This window comes from Arabidopsis lyrata, assembly GCF_000004255.2.
Source record: "Arabidopsis lyrata subsp. lyrata unplaced genomic scaffold ARALYscaffold_3, whole genome shotgun sequence".
Lineage (NCBI taxonomy): Eukaryota > Viridiplantae > Streptophyta > Magnoliopsida > Brassicales > Brassicaceae > Arabidopsis > Arabidopsis lyrata.
In genome coordinates this window covers 20834376-20853416 of record NW_003302553.1, presented here as the reverse complement: position 1 = coordinate 20853416, position 19041 = coordinate 20834376, and the positions used below count along the sequence as shown (strand labels likewise).

Genomic DNA, 19041 nt, shown 5'->3' with positions numbered 1-19041 from the left:
AAGGATTGCCACATCCTTTATATATTACCCAAAGATCTTAATCCCAAGCAATGTGGGACATTCTAATATCTCAATTGTTATTAGTTTGTTAAACTTGATCTCTTGACGCGGATTTGCATTAATATTTTTTACTATTTCTGTTGTTTCTTAAAGACATAACTGTTCCATTAGTTCAAAAAAAGATACTCATAACTGTTCCGTTTTATCAAAAAGGGAAAATCAAAGGATTGATTATTAGTTATACGTGGCAAATTATCTAATTTTAGATAAGCCTTGGATGATTTTGCATGATTTTTTTGTTTTTGTTTTTTTACTATATCAGCATTCCACATTTAGTTTTTAGAATGGTCAATGTATGTCGGTAACAACTAATCTACTAAAAAAAACAGTAGAAGATAATCTAAAAAAAATGAGAACATGTTAAAAGGAAAGAGAAAGTTAGGAAAAACAAAGGAGTCCTGAATTGTGAAATAATGAAATAAAATGTCCTTAGCAGCAAAATATAAATTGGGAGTCGAGAAAAACAGCTGTGCTCTTCTGTTTTTGTGATGGTTTAATTTTAAGAATTAAAGAAATTAACAAGTTGGCAAGAGAAAAACAAGTCATTGTGACGTGTATACTGTATTATCTTAATTAGCTGTTGTGTATTGACCAACCTCTGACTCAGCATCTACTCACATTTCATTTATTTTTGTGGCTTTCTACAATGTTTTCTTTTGGTTGAAAGTCGGTTTTATAAAGTTTATGTGAATTAAGAAAATTTACTAAGAAAAAAAGTGCATTATATCAACATTTTACTAGCATACTATATTATATATTTAAAAATTTGTCAGAAAAAAATAAATATTTCATGACTAACTAGCGCTTTTTGTAGAAAAAATCGGATTTTATTCCAAATTAATAGATTTGGTGAAGTGTTAGAGCAACCCCAATGAATGAGTCCTTAACAAGATCCTTAAACATATTTTAATCTTACTTTACAACAATTTTAAAGTTAAGAGTTTTTGATGAATCCTTAAAATTTTCTTTGTCCAATGGTGAGTCCTTAACTAGGTTTCTTAAATAAAAAAAAATTATCACAATGGAAATTATAAACATTTTTATATGATAAAACTTAATAAATATTACAATTTCCTAAGAATTTTAAACATAGAAGGCATAAAAGCAAAAAAAAAAATACAAAAAAAAAACGGAATAACGAGTATTCGTTAGCTTAGTTATTGCCAAAATGTCGTCAAATATGCTCAACCAAATCAGCTTTCAGTTGTTCATGCTTAGTCCGATCACGTATTTCGGATCGAGTGGCTATCATATTACCGAGATTTGAAGGCATTTCTGTAGAGTAGGTGAAATCCACTTGTGAAGATGTGGTTGATTCCGGGTGTTCGAATTCGGTGACATCAAACTGAGTGTACCCATCTCGTTCATCCTCTACTATCATATTATGAAGAATTATACATGCTCGCATAATCTTTGCTATTTTTACTTTATCCCAAATAAGAGCCGGATTTTTGACAATGGCAAATCGAGCTTGCAAAACTCCAAAAGCACGTTCAACATCTTTGCGGCAAGCTTCTTGATTTGTAGCAAATAAAGAAGCTTTTTCACCTTGTGGAATAGAAATAGATTGGATAAATGTAGCCCATTTAGGATAAATGCCATCTGTGAGATAGTAAGCCAAACGATAGTCGTTCCCGTTGACTACGTATTTCACTTTCGGAGCTTTACCTTGTAATATATCATCAAAAACTGGTGATCGATCAAGAATATTGATATCGTTTAAGGTACCTGGAGGTCCAAAAAACGCGTGCCATATCCAAAGATCTTGGGAAGCAACAGCCTCTAAAACGATTGTTGGTTTGCCGGATCCACGCGTATATTGCCCTTTCCAAGATGTGGGGTAATTCTTCCACTCCCAATGCATACAATCTATGCTTCCTATCATCCCGGGAAATCCACGTGCCGCTACAATATGGAGTAGTCGTATAAGATCTTCTCGTGTGGGTCTTCTTAAGTACTCATCTCCGAACAAATAGATGATTCCTTCAACAAAATGGTGTAAACATGACATCGAAGTACTTTCACCAATTCGGAGATATTCGTCAACCGCATCAGCCGCATGACCATATGCCAACATACGAATTGCTGTTGTAGCTTTCTGTAGTGCCGAGAAACCGAACCTTCCGGTAGCATCTCTTTTTTGTTCAAAGAATGGAACTTCATTGGAGAGTCGATCAACAATACGCATGAACAAGTGCTTGTTCATTCTGAAACGGCGTTGAAATATATGCGTAAAGAATGTTGCATCGTCAGAGAAATAGTCGTTCCATAACTGGATGTGACCTTGTTCACGCTCTCTTTCAATATATGCTCGTTTTTTCTTTTTCTTGACTTGTTGACGATCACCATAATTCTCTAATGTTTCGTCGATAAATTGATCAAACTTATCGTTTATCATTTCGTTGAGATTATAATTTGAAGAAGATCCCATTTTGAGAAATGGTATATTTTTTTGGAGAAGAAAATGAATGTTTTATATAAGTGGTTTAGATTGTTTTGGAACAAAAAAGAAATGTTTTGGAGAAAAAATAGAATGTTTTGTATGTAGATTGAGAAGAAGAAGAATGCGTTGGAGAAGAAGTAGGAGAAGATTGTTTTGGAGAAGAATAAGGAGAATATTGTTTTGGAGAAGACGAAGAGAAGTGTTCGTTTTGTATATATAGAGAAACTAAAGAACATAACTTGAAGAATAAAAAAAAAAATACATTCAAACCAAATTACAAAAGAGAGTCACGAGTGTATTAAGAGATGTCGACATAAAAACACAAAAGAGAGCACGACTGTATTAAGAGATGTCGACACACAAATACAAAAGACACAAGTGAAGTCGGCACTAAAGCACAAAAGCATTGGTGTCACATGTGTCTCTTACACAAGTGATGTCGGCTCACCTGCATCATACACAAACCAGAAACATAAAACAGAAGCACAAAACATTCAGAAACTTTAAGAAAACATTAATAGAACATACTTACACTTAAAACAGAACCACAAACTTCATTCATTAATCTTAAAACAGTTATGAGCTTGTTCTTCCACGTCCTGCAAGTTAACATTCAAGTTAGTTATCATTCAGTTTAAGTTAACATTCAGTTTAAGTTAACATTCATGTTAGTTTTGTTTCAGTTGAAGACAAGCATACTTAGCTTAAACAGAAATCATTTCATTAATAGCAAAACACATTCAGACATACTTCAAACAGAAACTAAAGACATAGTTAAACTTAAAACAGAAAATAAAACATACTTAGCTTAATCAGAAAATAAAAACAAACTTAAGCTTAGGACAACATATCCATTATGAGCTTGTTCTTAAGAGTCATCTCTATGTCAGTTAGAGGCTCTGTTTTTAGCATCAAAGTGTCAAGCAGTTTAGTCCTACTAAGCTTCTCCTTCTCTTTGATTAGCTTCTCTTTGAAAACTAAATCTTTCTCCTTAATCTCCCAGATACAATGTAGCTCCTTCAGACTCTTGTCTTCTTCTCCAATCACAGTGGTTGTCTTTCCTTTGGCTTTGGCTTTGGCTGCCTTAACACCAATGGGACGAGGCTCCTCCTCTTCAGTGTTGACTGGCATAGAGGATGAGGCCTGTGCAGAGCCGACCTCAGCCCTTTTTCTCTTTGCTGACCCACTGTCTTTACTTGTTGACGATCCGCACCACTTCTGATCATGGCGAAGCTCCCTCCAAGCATGCTCAAGGGTGAACTTGGCCTTGTGATCATTGTAGAAAATCTGGTGAGCCAAGGTCACCACATCATTCTCATTTTGGCCACTGGTTTTCTGTTTGGTTGCAGCCTCATAGCTTCCTACAAACTTGCAGACCCCCTCATTTATCTTTGCCCACCTCTGTTTACAGCATAATGGAGCTCTCTTTTGCAGACCTTTCAGCTTGGGACTTGCTGCAACGTACTCGGCTATGCGTTGCCAGAAAGTTGTGGCTTTTTGCTCATTGGAGACAACATGATCCTTGGAGGTGTTGAGCCAGGCACTAATGAGAATCACATCATCTGTTGGTGACCATTTGCGTCTTGTTTTGCGGTCTGCAACAGGCACTTCAGCTTGGCTGGGATCAATCCAAGGTGCACTAAAGCTAAAGCCATCATACTGATTTGGTGGAAACATGGGATTATCTTCTTGACTGCTTAAGAGGTTTACAAAGCTTGAAGGATTGGTATATGTATTCCTTGAATCCATATCAAGCAATGAAGGTTCTGGTTTGTGTTTTTAACAAGACAAGTGAGGGAAAGAGATTAAGTTTTTTCTGGTTTGTGTTTAAGGTTCACTGTTTTTAGAAGACAAGTGAGGGAAATAAATAGCTTCAGTAGTTAGTGTAAAAAAGAGCTTCAGTGTTTAAAACGACTGAAGTTATGGTTGGATGTTAGGTTAAAGCATTGATCACAAAGAGCAATCAATAACATTATTAACTTTTATCTAGCCTAATCAAATCACAGAGCAATCAATCAAATATATGCAATCAAAGAGAAGCAATCAATGACATACTAATAAGTATGATTTAGACTTCTCAGACTTTAACCTAATCTAAACAAGTCATAATCATTTATCACAATGCTTTCAATTAAAAACTGAACTCTTTACCTATTAAACTGAACTCAGACTTTAACCTAATCTAAACAAGTCATAATCATTTATCACAATGCATTCAATTAAAGACGGAACTACATTAATCATGAAAACACCACCAATCAACTCCAAGTTTCTTCAAGAACTCAAAATTAGCTCTAACCACATTAATCACACAGCAGAAAATAAACAAGTCATAATCGTTTTGTATCAAAGATGCATTAATCACACAGCAGAAAATAAAAAAAATGATGTATCTAAATGCATTAATCACACAGCATCTCAGGAAGTAATAGAAAAAGAGGAAGAACTCACTTGCACAATTTTTGGAGGACAGAGTGCTTTCTTTATCTTTACATTAGGTCAGTCTTTACATCATCCACTTCATTATGTGCACAATCATGACCTATCACAAAGAACTAAGAAAGAAAAATCCAGTTAGACAACAGTAACAAACAACAACAGAGATTGAATCAATTCTGCAGATTTAGTTACTTAATGAACAAGTAAATGTATGCAAAATCAAATCACAAACAAACCCATGTAGCAAAGACAAGAACTTTGCAGAGCATAAAACATATATAAACCCCAAAAAAAAATTCACTCTTTATATTGCCTAACATTGATTACATCTATTGTAACTCCATAAGCGTACACAAGTATACTCGAAGCTCCCATTTCCAAACTCCATAAGATTACATCTATAGCACCAATCGTCTTAGAAGATGACTAATAACAGATTAATAGACTGATTATACCCAAAATTGCGTTTACAAATCAAAAACCCTAATTTCTAGAAAATCAAATCTCAATTGACAAACCCTAATTTTGATTACAGCTAATAACCCTAATCAAAAGTCACCGTAACAACTAAACAGAGAGATTCGTACCGTGATAAAGCGATTGGAGCATGGAATCGACTAACTCTCCGATTTTATTAGACTCGAGCACTGATTAGGTCGGTTTCTGAAGCTCAACACCGTTCTCTCCCGAGAGCAATCAACTTTGGTTCGCCTTTAGCTCCTAATTTGATGATGTATACGCCGGTTTCTGAAGCTCAACGCCGATCTCTCAGAAAATCGCCGACGAAGAGAACAAGGTGAGAGAGAGAGACGCGAGAAAAATGAATCGGGTGAGTTTTTTTTTTCTGTTTTCTCAGATTACGAACCAATAGAACGATGCCACGTCAGCGCACCTTAAGAGGCCAAAAAACTCTAAACCAAGAAACGTTGCTTGGATTTAAGAACTGTTTTGATTTAAATTTGGGCTTAAAATTTTTAAGAAACAAGGCTAAGAGCCTTAGATACATAAGAAATTTGCGGCGGGTATACTCCACCGTCCATAGCACTTTGTCTTCATCTGCAACGCGTGATCTTTTTAGCCTTTCATATAGATGTAGTCTGTTTTCTTCTGATATATTTTGATATCAAAAATAATAATTGGACCAAAACAAAAACATGAATAGTTGGACCAAAATAGAAACAAAAAAATCACAAAACTATCTGTAGCTCTTGACCTTTTAAAATTCAACGAGCTCTCGTGACCCCTTTTCCTACACAGAGGACAAAACCGCAATAGTTCTTGGATTTTGATGGTATAAAATATACTTAAATAATATAATTTTACATAAAAACTAAGATTAAAATTTTATTATTAAAATACTAAAAAAAAGCATTAGAAGAAGCGCTATCAAATATTTAGAGATTTCTAAATATATATTATAATATTCTTTTTTTTTTGGTGTAAATATTATAATATTCTTAACCAAGTTATATCAAATATTTAGAGATTTTCTTGTAAGAAGAAAGAATTAAATAGTAAATTAAAACAATTCTCTCCCATCACAAAAAAAGGGAAAAAAGACAAAACTGTAAAAATAGGAGTCAAACTCAGCACTTGACACTAATATAGTACTAATATACTTGATACATAACAATCAAACCAAACAAGTCTCTTGATAATATTGCCCTAAAACATTTTTTTATATTTGGAGGCTTAAAGTAGCTGCTTTGGCTGCTATATGAGCAGACCGGACCTGCGTCGTCCAACCACATTCCCACTACAACAAATATCCACATTGATAGCACAAGAGGATAACTCATTTTCCGTAACTGCTATGAAAGATAAAATTTTATTTTAGTTATTATATAATAGCATTGAAACAACGCTAAGATAGAACATCACTAAGCGGAAAGCTAAAATCATTTATTCCGCTAATATTTAGCCCAAAATATTTAGTTAAGCGCCGACACTTGTGAAAAAAACTAACATTTCCCTTTACATTAGGACAGCTCACGAGACCAAAAAAAAAAAAAAACTTTTACCAAAAGAAAAAAAAAAACAGCTCTCGAGAGCAACCATCTTCTCCTCCATCTACCTCGGTGTCTTTTATCTATTCCTCCACCGTCTCCGCCGCTATAGCTGAACCGTCTCCCCCACCCTCCTCTCTCTCAGTCACCTCCTCCCTCTCAGCCACCTTTCCTCCGACCAAGCTCACCCAAACCCTAAATCGGCTTTTTACAATCAAAATTCTTCATTGTTCTTCTCCTTTATATATCGAAAGTTTCTTTAGGTTTGGATTTCTCTATATCAGAACAAAAAGAGAAGCTGGTTTCGTTCAGAGAAGGTTTGTTGGTTCCGTCTCCCTTTCCCCCTTTGAATCTGCGTTTGGGATTAGGGTTTCGTGGTCTGGGTTTGTAATGACCTTAGTCTTCAAATTCGTTCCGTCTCCCTTTTTTCTTTGGATCGATTTTGTAGATTTTGAATAAGGTTTGTTGGTTCCGTCTCCCTTTCCCCTTTGATTTGTTTCTCCATCTATCTTTAATGATGAAGTTTTCGTTTACGAACTTGATTTCAAAGATTTCGAATAAGGTATCTGTAACATTCTTTAGGTTATGGATTTGAATGTGGATGGTCTTTTTCTGAAATTTTGAGGTTTTGAATTGGGTTTTCTCATTGTTTTTGTATGGTATCGCTCTTATAGCAGGAGACAGTAGCTAGAAGACCAAAAAAATGCTCCTTAATCTACCTCCAGCTTCTCGTCAAGCTAACAAAACAAGGAGAAGTCTTTTATGATAATTGTTCTCTGTTTGTTTCATTGGTTTGATTGATCATGTGTAACTTAACTTATGTATTTTCTTATCCACAATCATGTGTATTTCCGACAACGGAGGTTTTAAAAATTAGTGTGTTGTTAATTAGAGCATAGAAGTTTATTAAGTAATTAACATGATACGTTTATTAAGAAACTTTTGCTTCTTTGGACGTTTATTGGGAGTTTAATTTGGTCTTTTTCATTTGTTTATACACAGCCCATGTTTTATTGAAAGAGCGGAAGCTCTCCATGGAAGGTTAGGTTTTGCCTTTAAATTCTTGTGGTTTCTTTAAGAATGGATCTGTTTTTGCGATACATATATACTATATAGTAAAGCAATTGATGCAGAATTCAGGTGAAAGAATATTGATAGTGAAGGTAGCATCAAACTTGTTTAATTGGTTTGGTTTCTGAAACATCAATTTGTGGGATGTTAATGGTTAGAGTTCGTGGTTCATGATATTCAGTTTTATATTCAAGACTTGTCTTAGTTGTAGTTAACATCTATTATTCATAATGATACTTGTTTTTTTTTCTTACTTAGATCCTTCACATGAGGTAAAGAGCAAAGAAGAGACAAATAAAGAGGTGAGTAAACGTTTTCTTACTTGCTGTCCTCATGTATTTTTTTTTTCTTTTGTGCAGCTTTCCTTAGATCACATGTCTTTAAGCTATAAGATGTGTTCATGTGTTTGTATGATCCATTAGCTGTGACTAAATTTTATGGCATTTTTTTGATCTCAGAGATGAGAATGGCTGAATCTACTCGTATAAGAGCGAACCCCAACAAAGTTCCCGTATGTTTTCTAAACTTTCCCTTTACAATGTTAGTTTATGTTTCTAATTAGTAACTGAATAAAGGTGAATATGGGAAGGCTAGACAGAGTGATGTTCCTTACATTGACAAGAAGAAGTGAGTAAATGATACATCTTATCTCTATCTCTTTTGTTGGTTTTAGTAGTTTACTGTGGTTGTGATTGTTTTGTGGATAAATTATAAATGTTCTTTGTCAGAGCTAATTTGTTTTGCTGTCTCAAGTGAGTGCAGCCCAAGATTTTGCTATCTCAAGTGCAGTCTCAAGTGCAGTCTCAAGTCAAGTCCCAAGTGAGTGTAGCCCAAAATCTACACATATTAGAAATTAGGCTCAGCTTAGATATGAGAACAAGTTTGTTAATTTTGGTACTTGTAATCTTAGTTTAAGCCTTGGATTGAGACATTTTACTTGTATGGTGTGGATGATTTACGAAATGTAAATATTTTATATAAATTTTAAAAGAGGTTTTCGCAAATGTGAAATAATATGCACATAAAACGCAAGTATTATTGCATAAAATAAGAGTCATAACAAAATATATTATAGCGTTTAAACTTTAAAATGAGCATCTAACATAGCATGAAAAATGACTTATCACATAATTTATAACAAATAGAAAGGCGATATAACAAAGCGTTTTACTAATGCTATGGTAGAGTACTCTATCATAGCATACGGAAAAAACGCTATCGTATATGGGGGGTCTACTATAACATGGGCATAAGACAGCGTTTATGAAAACGCTATTGATGACATATAATAGCTCTTCTCTCTTGCTAATAATGTAGATATTTCTTGTAGTGTCCACCAAGCCAATCAAAAGGTATATGCGTCTTCAACCCTTAAAATTTTATGATTTCAAAAATATTCATAAACTATGCATTGAATATATGACTTCTAGTTTGCATACTCTCATATTTTTTATAAATATTTTGATTTAATATATGTTTTAATGAGTAAATAATTTAAGAACACAAAAATTTGCTAGAGATTATTGTAAAATATGTTTTAATATTGAATATTATTATGTTTGAAATCAATATAATAAAACTGCTAAGAGTCTCTCCAGGGTTAACATATAAGCTTTTTCAGATGTTCTCAGCATGACACATCACTGAAAATTTTATCCAATCAAATTATAACAATTAATACAGCTCATCATTTTCGTCCAATAAAAGTCATTCGCTTTTCCACATCATTTTTCTAATATCACTATCTTGGGTTTTTAAATTTATACATGCTCATCTTTGTTTTTTTAAATCTTGGGCTTTTAAAATCTTAGGCTTATAATCGACACAATAACCCCAAACGTGCTCTCATCTGCATCCTTACTTTTTTCTCGATTTCAAATCCTAACAAATTAACGAAGACTAAGACGAATACAAAGATGGATAACTCAATCCGGTCAATCCTTAGGTTCGATCCGTCGATCAGAGATTTTGATTAAAGCTTCGTGAGGAAGGTTAGTGAATTTTAATGTTGCACACTATGTGTTTGATGGATTGTCCCTGTGAATTAAAGAATATTCGCCCCATTCTTAGAAGATCATGTGAATGAGAGAATTGTCCATGTGTTCGACGTATTGAAGATCATTGATAATTTGATATGGTGATTACTAAATTTTGCAGGATTAGTAAAAAACCATAAGCTTTGAGCCAAACGTGGATTCATTATTGAAGCTGACTTTGATGAATTAGAGCCGCAAAATCGACGATCTTCACTTGTCTCTCAATCGATTCTCGGCCTTTCATGATCGTGATTCATACTCTACACTGAAAGATTCGATGGCTTGTGTACTTCAAACCATTTTTCCGGTCTTACTTGGTTCACAGATCTATATCTCTCAAACAACTCAAACAGCTAGCAAAACACATTTTCCTTATGAAGCTGTTTCTCGAGAGGCTACGCATTTTTCTTCTGCAACTTGATTCAATTCAGGTACGAAGTTCTAAAGATCCACTCTGAACTCTTGTAAAAGTTATATCTATTGCAGTCTTTGAGTTTTAGTGTTTCTCTCTTAGGGTAGGGTTGATTCAATGATACGAGATGGGAAAAGATCATTGAGCAGAGATTTAGTGAGGTTCTTACATCACATTGATGGTTGTGCTGTGAAAAAGCGTGATTTTGTTTATAAATATGTGAAAGTTGTGAGCTTTAAGGGCAAATGTAAGATTTCTTTTTGGGGGAAGCATGATGTTGGCGCCGAGAAATTGAAGAAACATATACTAACAGTCTAATTTACTTCCAATGGCGACGATGAGGCCTGAGGTAGAAGAGTTTCTCTTCATGACTGATGATTGTAAAAAAATTCCAATTTTCTATTGAGAGCAGCAGAAAGGTTGCAAGTTCAAATTGATGACATCATAGCTCTTAATGATTAATTGTCTGGTGATCCATGTGATTGTAAATTGGGAATCTTAGATTCTTATATTCTTAAGTGGAGAAAAGAATCAAGACCAACTAAAGCCTTTGTTCTTTAAAAATCTCTCTAAAGTGTTTTAGTGCTTCAAAGGGTTCTTTACATCAAACACTATCTTCATTGATTGTGGACCCTATAAAGCTCTTCATAATCTTGTAAATCACTATAATCTCTATAGTATTGTTGTTTATCGATGAGTCTGTAAATCTTGTTCCTAACTTTAATCAATGTTGATGTGCATTCAGGACAATACATATCTTGTCCCAATGAGCTATGATCCTTTTAACAAAAAGGATAACTTACTTGATATGCAAAACAACTTTAAACTGTTGATGTTCATCAATTATATTTAGACATGCTTTTTTTGTTTCTGTTAGATGTAGAAGGAGAATTTTGTTCTTACTTGGACGGTTTAGCAAAATCATCGGATGTTCAGACTTACATAAAAGAGCATTATGTTGGACAGCCCATGATCCATTCCTTCTATTTCTGACTGGTCTTTCTACCGCAAAGTCTCAAAGTTGTCTCTTGATCTTGCATTATTATTAGTTTGTTGAAGTTTTGTATTCTCAATAATTCTCTTCTTTTGCTTACTATTGAGCACATAAAAAGATTTACCTATTTCAGTTATAATAATAAAGATGAAGCACTTTTGTTTCATCAATTTTTATCCTCTCGACGTGTTTGAAATTTCATGGATGCTAAACTGAAGATGAAATTCAGTGGTTCTGGTGAATCGAGGACCAAGACGAACCCGTATAAAAGTTCGGAGAGAAATTAAGCCTGATGTGGCTCTCTCTTCTTTATGTGCCTCAAAAGCAGATTATGATGGCTAGGGAAGATAACACGAAGATTTGATTGAGAACTTACGGAGTTGAGGGTTTAACAAAAACAATTGAGGGCTTATATATCTTATAGAATTTACAAAATAAACAAGAGTAACAAAAACTCTTTCAATGAAGTTTTTTTGTTTATTCATTGTTAGCTAGCTAAGATTGTTAGTTATATAAGTAGAAATGATTTAAGAACTAAACTAAAGGATTACACTTTACAAAACTTTCCCGCTGCGGAGCGCGGGTTTTTACCCTGGTGTTTATAATTTCGGCCTTAAGTTTTCAATGCCTAAATTATCTAAAAAATCTCTTCTTAAAGAATCATATCTAAAAGTTGTGCGTCATATTGATAAGATTTTGCATGAGATTAAAGATCATGAAGTTGATTATATAAATAAAGACATTGTGTTTTATGAGATTAATGGGGATGAAGTTGATTATTTCGTTAAAACCTCATTTAAACCTCAAATTGATTTTATTTTTCCATTAAATGCATTTAATCCTCATGAACATCCAACCATCAATGATTATTTCAAAGTAGATTCTAGTAATAAATTTATTTGATATGAATTCTATCTCTGAACAATTATGTGTTATCTAACATGATTAATATTTTCAAAATATACACCTTAAACAAGCACTTATGGGAGGCAACCCACATAGTTTTTTATTTTTATATTTTTCTTTCTTTTTCTGCATTTTTGGTTTTCTTTTCTTAGGATTTACTACGGTAAAATCATGTTTGGTGTTAAAGAGCCTAGATAAATGCATGTATTGTTTGGTTCGTTATCGATATTCCTTCGGCGAGAGCACACATTTTCACTGAATCTATGTAGGAAGACAAAAATGGGATATTAAAAATTCCTTTGGATCTTGAAATACAGAGTTACGAATGTTGATTAAACTCATGGTCAAGTACATAAAGGAGGTTTTGGAATCGAGCTAATGAAGAGTGCAAAGTAGAAATTCCCCAGATTATGTAAGTTTCCACCTTGAAACCTTTACTTCGGATCTCTGTATTTTGTTCATTCTTGTTTGAAGGCAAAACAGTTTTTTACATTATATTACCTACTGTGAGATTGATCACCTAGATTCTGATCTTATGTTTAATTCATCGGGGCACCAGTATGTTGTTGAATTGTTCGAAAGAACATAGGTGAGTGAAACGTCCTTAGCCAACAAGAGTTGAAGTTAAGACATTTTGTGAACAAATCAAACTTGAAAATTTAATTAATGCTGGCTTGAATTTTTTAAAATCAAACGAGTGTTTAGATTCTAGGGAATTCATCGCTTAGATAGTTAATGTTATGAGGGCGGGTTAAATTTACCTTAGTGATTTGAATTCAAGAATGACGAATGACGCTTAGTCTGATTCGTGTTTAATTATCCGATTTATGTTTTTATGAACTTCTGAGATTTTTCTTTGTCTAGTATTTTTATCTTATTGATTTATGTCATTTTTTATTTGCTTAATTTAGGAAAAACAACTAAAATCTCTTCATTGTCTTAGCTTTACTCAATTCTAACAAATTTGTAGTGTGACTTTTGGTCTTTCTGTATTCGATATCTAAGTGTTGTATCTACATACTAGTCGATTGTGCTAGTGTGCACATTAGATTTTATTTGATATGTTATCAGTCTACTATATCTCTTATATATACACTACATATGTTTACCTCTTTAATTAATAATAAAATAGAGTAATAGAACAAAACTGAAATTTAGTCTTCATTTAAACCTAAAAAAAAGACTTTAAAAAATATATATGTAAACGATAATTATTATGAAATGGATAAATTAATATAGATTTACGATATAAAAATGCACAATAATACCAAACAAGTTTTACATTGTCATGTATTATATTTATTTTAGTTTAAAAACATATTAGTTTATAGGGTGCAACTTTTATAACCCGAAAGACAAAATGTATGTTTAAATACTAGTTCATTGACATCTTCGCATTCTTAGCTTCATGCCTGGGAACTGGTGGATGTTTTTTGTGTCCTGGAGGGAAAAATGGAGGTGTTACGCCTGGGAATTGGTTCACTGAGGTCTTTACACTTCGGTTTGGTGGAGGAGGAAATGGCTCGGTTGGGAAAGTTGGAAATCGAGCCTGAGCAAGGCCAAATGCAAGAAGAAACAGAGTAACCACCATTTTTATCTGAGAGAGTTTCACAATCATTTTCATTTTCTTTTGCTTTTGATTAAAAATGTTTACCCTATCTTTCTTATTTATATTGTTGTGACATAAATAAAATGAAGCAACACAATTATTTTTGGTTAACAAGAAATATATGCAGGCCAAAAAGTAAGGCAATATGATAATTGTTTTTATCTTAATTTGTATATTATAAATCTTATATAATAAAGTAAAGTTTTTTTAACATCAATTTTTGAGAAGCTCACTTGTGGTATATATCTCTCTTTTTGACACGTGTCTTTTTTATTAGACTCAAATGCACCATTATGTATTTTCATTAGATTTCATTATATTATTATATTAAAAATATCTAAACAATATTTCAAAGACACCTTTTTATTTATTTTCTTTATCATATCTAAAATCTATTCCAAAGATACATTTTTTATTTATTTTCTTTTTATCATATCTAAAATATATTCCAAAGACACCTTTTTTATTTGTTTCTTTTCTATCATTAAAAAATATGAAAGAGGCACAATTTTTATTTATTTTCTTTTTTAATCAAGAGACACAATTTTTTTTTTTTTATAGATAACATTAAATTAGACACATTTGTTATCTATTTCTTTCTTTGTCTTCTTCTCATTAAATTAAAAATTATATATTAAAGTAAATTTCCTCTAAAAACAAGTTTTGAGAACCTGACATATGACATATCTCACTTTGACATTTGTCTTTCTTCTTAAATTCAAATACACCATTATGTATTTTCATTAGATTTCATTATACTATTATATCAAAAATATCTTGAAAAATATTTCAAAGACACCTTTTTATTTATTTTCTTTATCATATCTAAAATATATTCCAAATACACATTGTTTCTTTATTTTCTTTTTATCATATCTAAAACATATTCCAAAGACACATTTTCTATAGGTTTTGTGCAAAAAAACTTTATAACTGGCCAATTTTTCCAACTTTATTTTTCACCTAAAAAAAATACAAATTACTCATACGAAGTCAAAAATAATGTGCAATGTACATTATTAAATCGAAATTAAACTTTCTACTGTGAAATGGTGTTGTAATACAAAAGTGAAAAATCTATGACCATGTTTATTATTTAAACTTAGTTAAATAAATGAAAAAAGTTTATTGTTATGATGAATGTGAATTTCTTTTTGAAATCAGGCTACCGAGGATCTAAATATTGGCTCAACAATGTAGGTGGAAGAAAATATATGTGAGTATTCAAGAATTAAAAGACAATGAACTACATAATCACAATGCTTTTTAAAAATATAATAATGTTTTTGAATCTGTCCATTAACACAAAGCTTAAAATTTAAGTAAGAAAATCAAACTTAATATAGTTTAGAATTTAGTCTTAATATTGATTTTTAGAAGAAATTTTAAAACATAGGGAACGACTATGTGACATAAACGCAATGCACAAATACTAATTTCTCATAACTTTTATGCGTTATTAAATTTGAATAAATAAATAATAAAACAAAATCTATGAAGTCGCTAATCCCTTTTTTTCTTGTAGTATATATATTTTAGTTACATAATTTACTGTTAATTTGTAATATAGTTATATTAGTTGAATATATATTACGATTTCTTTGGCAATATATAAATTAGTTCTCTATAAATTATACCTTCATTCATTTGATTAACTGAATATTTTCCTCAAAAGTATGATTCTACAACATATACTATCATATTCTAGTTAATTATTAATTAGGCTTTCGTCCTAGTTATGTTATAATTAATGTCGCTTTTGCTTGCCTTAACGACAGTCAGACAGCGAGCAGTAACCAAACCATCACACACGAAGTTTGGTCCGTTGTTTTGAATAATATTTTATCAAAAAGTAAATAACCATAGATAGTAGATACTTACTAAGATCCACGTCACGTTTTACTTTGCCATACCACGTCTTGTACTTTAATTATATATATGATTGCATCTACTTTATAATTTACTATTCGGACAAACTGTTTTCTCGTTTTTCGTATGTTTTTCCTGCTATTTCCGTATACAATTGCAGTCACCATTCAGAATGTCAATCATTGAAATTTTTTTATCTTCTATTGATAAAAACTGTTAACATTTGATGTAAAAAAATTATAATTATTTACTCAAACAAAACCATAGTTATTTATACCGTGAGACAGTTTTTAGAATAATTGATCAACATCCCATAATTGAAATCCCAGATTCCTTATATCTTACATGTAATGGATTCACAACAAATCTTTATAGACTCTCATAGTCTCATATAACACACAAAAAGAGAGAGAGAGATACTAGAGTGAAAGGAAAGTTTTCACTAAACCACTTTCTTAATCAACAAAACAAAAAAAGTCTCACTAAACCAACAACGTAGAAAAGTTAGGTGGAGCAAGGAATATGGACTGAGCTACATATTTGAGATTTACAATATGGGCCTATAAAAAAAAAATAAGCCCACTTATTAAAAAAATTTGCAATGATTTATACTCTGAAATTCGTCCATCATAACTACACAAAATTACTGCAAGACAATCAAATGATAATGTATCGACACACTACCTAGAAAATGAAATCCACAAAACAAATTATAAACCAAGCACATGATTCGAAGTATTGAATCTTCAAACCAAAACGTCAATCCATATATCGATGGATTTCATATGACTGTTTATGGCAAAAGGATGAATGTGAGAAAATAGAAACAAATGAGACTTAACCAAGATAGTGCAGGAGATTTCAGAAAACAAATAAAAACTTTGTAAGAAAAAGGGGCACTTATTTAGATAAATCGTAAAACTTGGCGATTTCGTATCGAGGCCCAGTATAATTACAGGCCTTATCTGAGGTATTTCGAAAAAGTATCATTAATTTTGTGTTTATCTCACAAATATAAAACTATTTAGCAAAAATATGCTTCCATAAAAAATAGTAAGTATCTTTATCAACATCACTCATGAGTATATATAACTGCATATATTAATATATTATACAGTGAAAGAATAGGAACTTTGAAAACAACGTTTCATACGAATGCGACATCCAACGGCTGCCATGGCCTCTCAATATACCAATTATTTTTGCTGTCTATTTGTGTATTTATTGTAATAGACAAACAAAGTTATCTAGTCCAGTCCAAAAGCTATTATTTTGTTTGAAATGTAACATTTTCCTATTATTCTACATTATTGATGATAGAAGTCATAACCTAAGTCCTTCATAAAATCTTTGCAAAATCCCAAGAAATGGTGACAGGATGCAGATTTTATGCAAAAGAAAGAACCAATTGATATATCACATCATTTTCATTTTTCAGGCAATATGAATTACCAATGACTCCACCAAAGAGCTCTTTTGTCTTTACGAAAATAATGCTTTTGGATTTTTTTATTCCATTGGTTAGAACTTAAAATAGATATATAATTGATCTAGACATTATATACTTCACGTATACTTTAAGGTTATGCCAAAGTATATTAATTTAAAGATATTAGAAACTTTGAACTAAAAATTTCGAGAGATAATATTGCCATGTGTGTCATCTACTCTGGAGAAAAAGACTATAAATTTATGTCTAGAATTACCATTCACCAAAAAAAAAAAAAAAAAATCACGTGCACACTAAATCATATGACATATCATGATCAATTTCTTAAAAGGAAAAAAAAAAAAAATCAATTTCTTCATGATAACTTGATACAGTAAAATCTCTATAAATTAATATAGTTAGCACTATAATATTTTATTAATTTATCGAATTATTAGTTTATTGATATCCTAATTATCTCAAAACAAATTTGGGACAGAAAAAATGCATTGATTTATCGAAATATTAATTTATAAAGGGTATACTGTATATAATGGATGTCTTAATTGAATGTTAGCTATATATATAATGTTACTATATATTAAATCACTTTTTATGATCAAATCATTCACCAAATAAAGTAAAATTTTATATATAAATCAAGTAAAATAAAATTTTCTATCTAGAAACCAAGTCAAATTCAACTAGTCTTTCAATAGTTAACCTGTAATTAAGGACCTTTAAAAAGTTATTTTGTCAAAAATCTTTTAGGCCGTATCAAACTCCGACTAAACCGAGTCAACCAGCAAAATCGAAAAACTCGCATCGGATAACAAAGTCATAAAAGCATCTCTATTGGTGAGATACTCTATGGCTATCTCACTAATATAATATTAATATTTTTATGTTTTATTTATTTAGAGAAACTCATACTAAAATTGTACATCTATTGGTGAGATATCTTATAGGTATCTCATCAATATAATATTATATTTATAAATATTGTTATGATAAAAAAATTAAATAATATTATTAAAGAGTTTCATAATTTAAAAACCACAATTAAACATATTACATATAAAACCATGATAAAAGATATATAAATTACATATAAAACCATGATAACATAAATTAAAATATAAATACAAATATATAAAGCTATAATAGACAATATAGTTAACTTGGTTCTATTCTTAAGCATTTTAATTTTTAAATTGTAACTTTTGTTTTTAATATAATATTATTATATTAGTTAAAATAATATTAATTTAATATTATGTATTAAGCTTAACTAACACCAATTTAAAATAATATTATTATATAATTTAAACTTATATATAATGGAGCTTGATATATAGATAATTTCATTTTATGAATTTTTAAAAAAGTTAAATTAAAAAATATCAACATATAAAATATTTAATTATTGTTATAAACAATATATTATTTGATTTTGTTATAAAGAAAGTAAACTAATAAGAAAGTGACATATAGAAGAGAGAGTGCGTTTCTCATGATTTATCACATGCGAAACATTTCTAAAAAAATTGGTTAATAAAATATTATTTTAATGTTTTTAATTTAATTTTTATTAAAGTTTTTTGGTGAGAAACTACTAATGGAGATAGAGATGTCAAAATTGGTCAAGATTTATGGGTCAACTCAACTCAACTCAACCCATGAATCCTAATGAGTTGAAAATTTTGACTCAAATGAGTTGATGGATCACATGAGTTATTGAGTCAAATGGGTTGTGGGTGAAATGAG

The 19041-nt window shown here is 31.2% G+C and overlaps 1 protein-coding gene and 3 long non-coding RNA genes across 4 annotated transcripts; 3 read left to right on the top strand and 1 right to left on the bottom strand.

Moving 5' to 3' along the window:
* Window positions 1-6730: 6730 nt before the first annotated feature.
* LOC110229693 lies at window positions 6731-7645 on the top strand. Its single transcript, XR_002333080.1, has 2 exons — window positions 6731-7265; window positions 7626-7645. It is a non-coding gene; the product is annotated as an uncharacterized LOC110229693 (long non-coding RNA).
* Window positions 7646-7811: 166 nt separating this feature from the next.
* Window positions 7812-8723, top strand: LOC110229692. Its single transcript, XR_002333079.1, has 3 exons — window positions 7812-7989; window positions 8278-8321; window positions 8478-8723. It is a non-coding gene; the product is annotated as an uncharacterized LOC110229692 (long non-coding RNA).
* A 1094-nt stretch (window positions 8724-9817) lies between these two features.
* LOC110229666 lies at window positions 9818-11217 on the top strand. The gene is made up of 3 exons (XR_002333048.1): window positions 9818-10010; window positions 10177-10486; window positions 10570-11217. It is a non-coding gene; the product is annotated as an uncharacterized LOC110229666 (long non-coding RNA).
* A 2361-nt stretch (window positions 11218-13578) lies between these two features.
* LOC9322086 lies at window positions 13579-14044 on the bottom strand. Its single transcript, XM_002883922.2, has one exon. The coding sequence runs from the start codon at window positions 13989-13991 to the stop codon at window positions 13743-13745; it is 249 nt and encodes an 82-aa protein (XP_002883968.2). The 5' UTR covers window positions 13992-14044; the 3' UTR covers window positions 13579-13742.
* Window positions 14045-19041: the final 4997 nt, after the last annotated feature.

Excerpts from the sequence above, each read along its gene's own strand:
- LOC9322086 (XM_002883922.2), bottom strand. The coding sequence starts at position 13,991 with ATGAAAATGATTGTGAAACTCTCTCAGATAAAAATGGTGGTTACTCTG.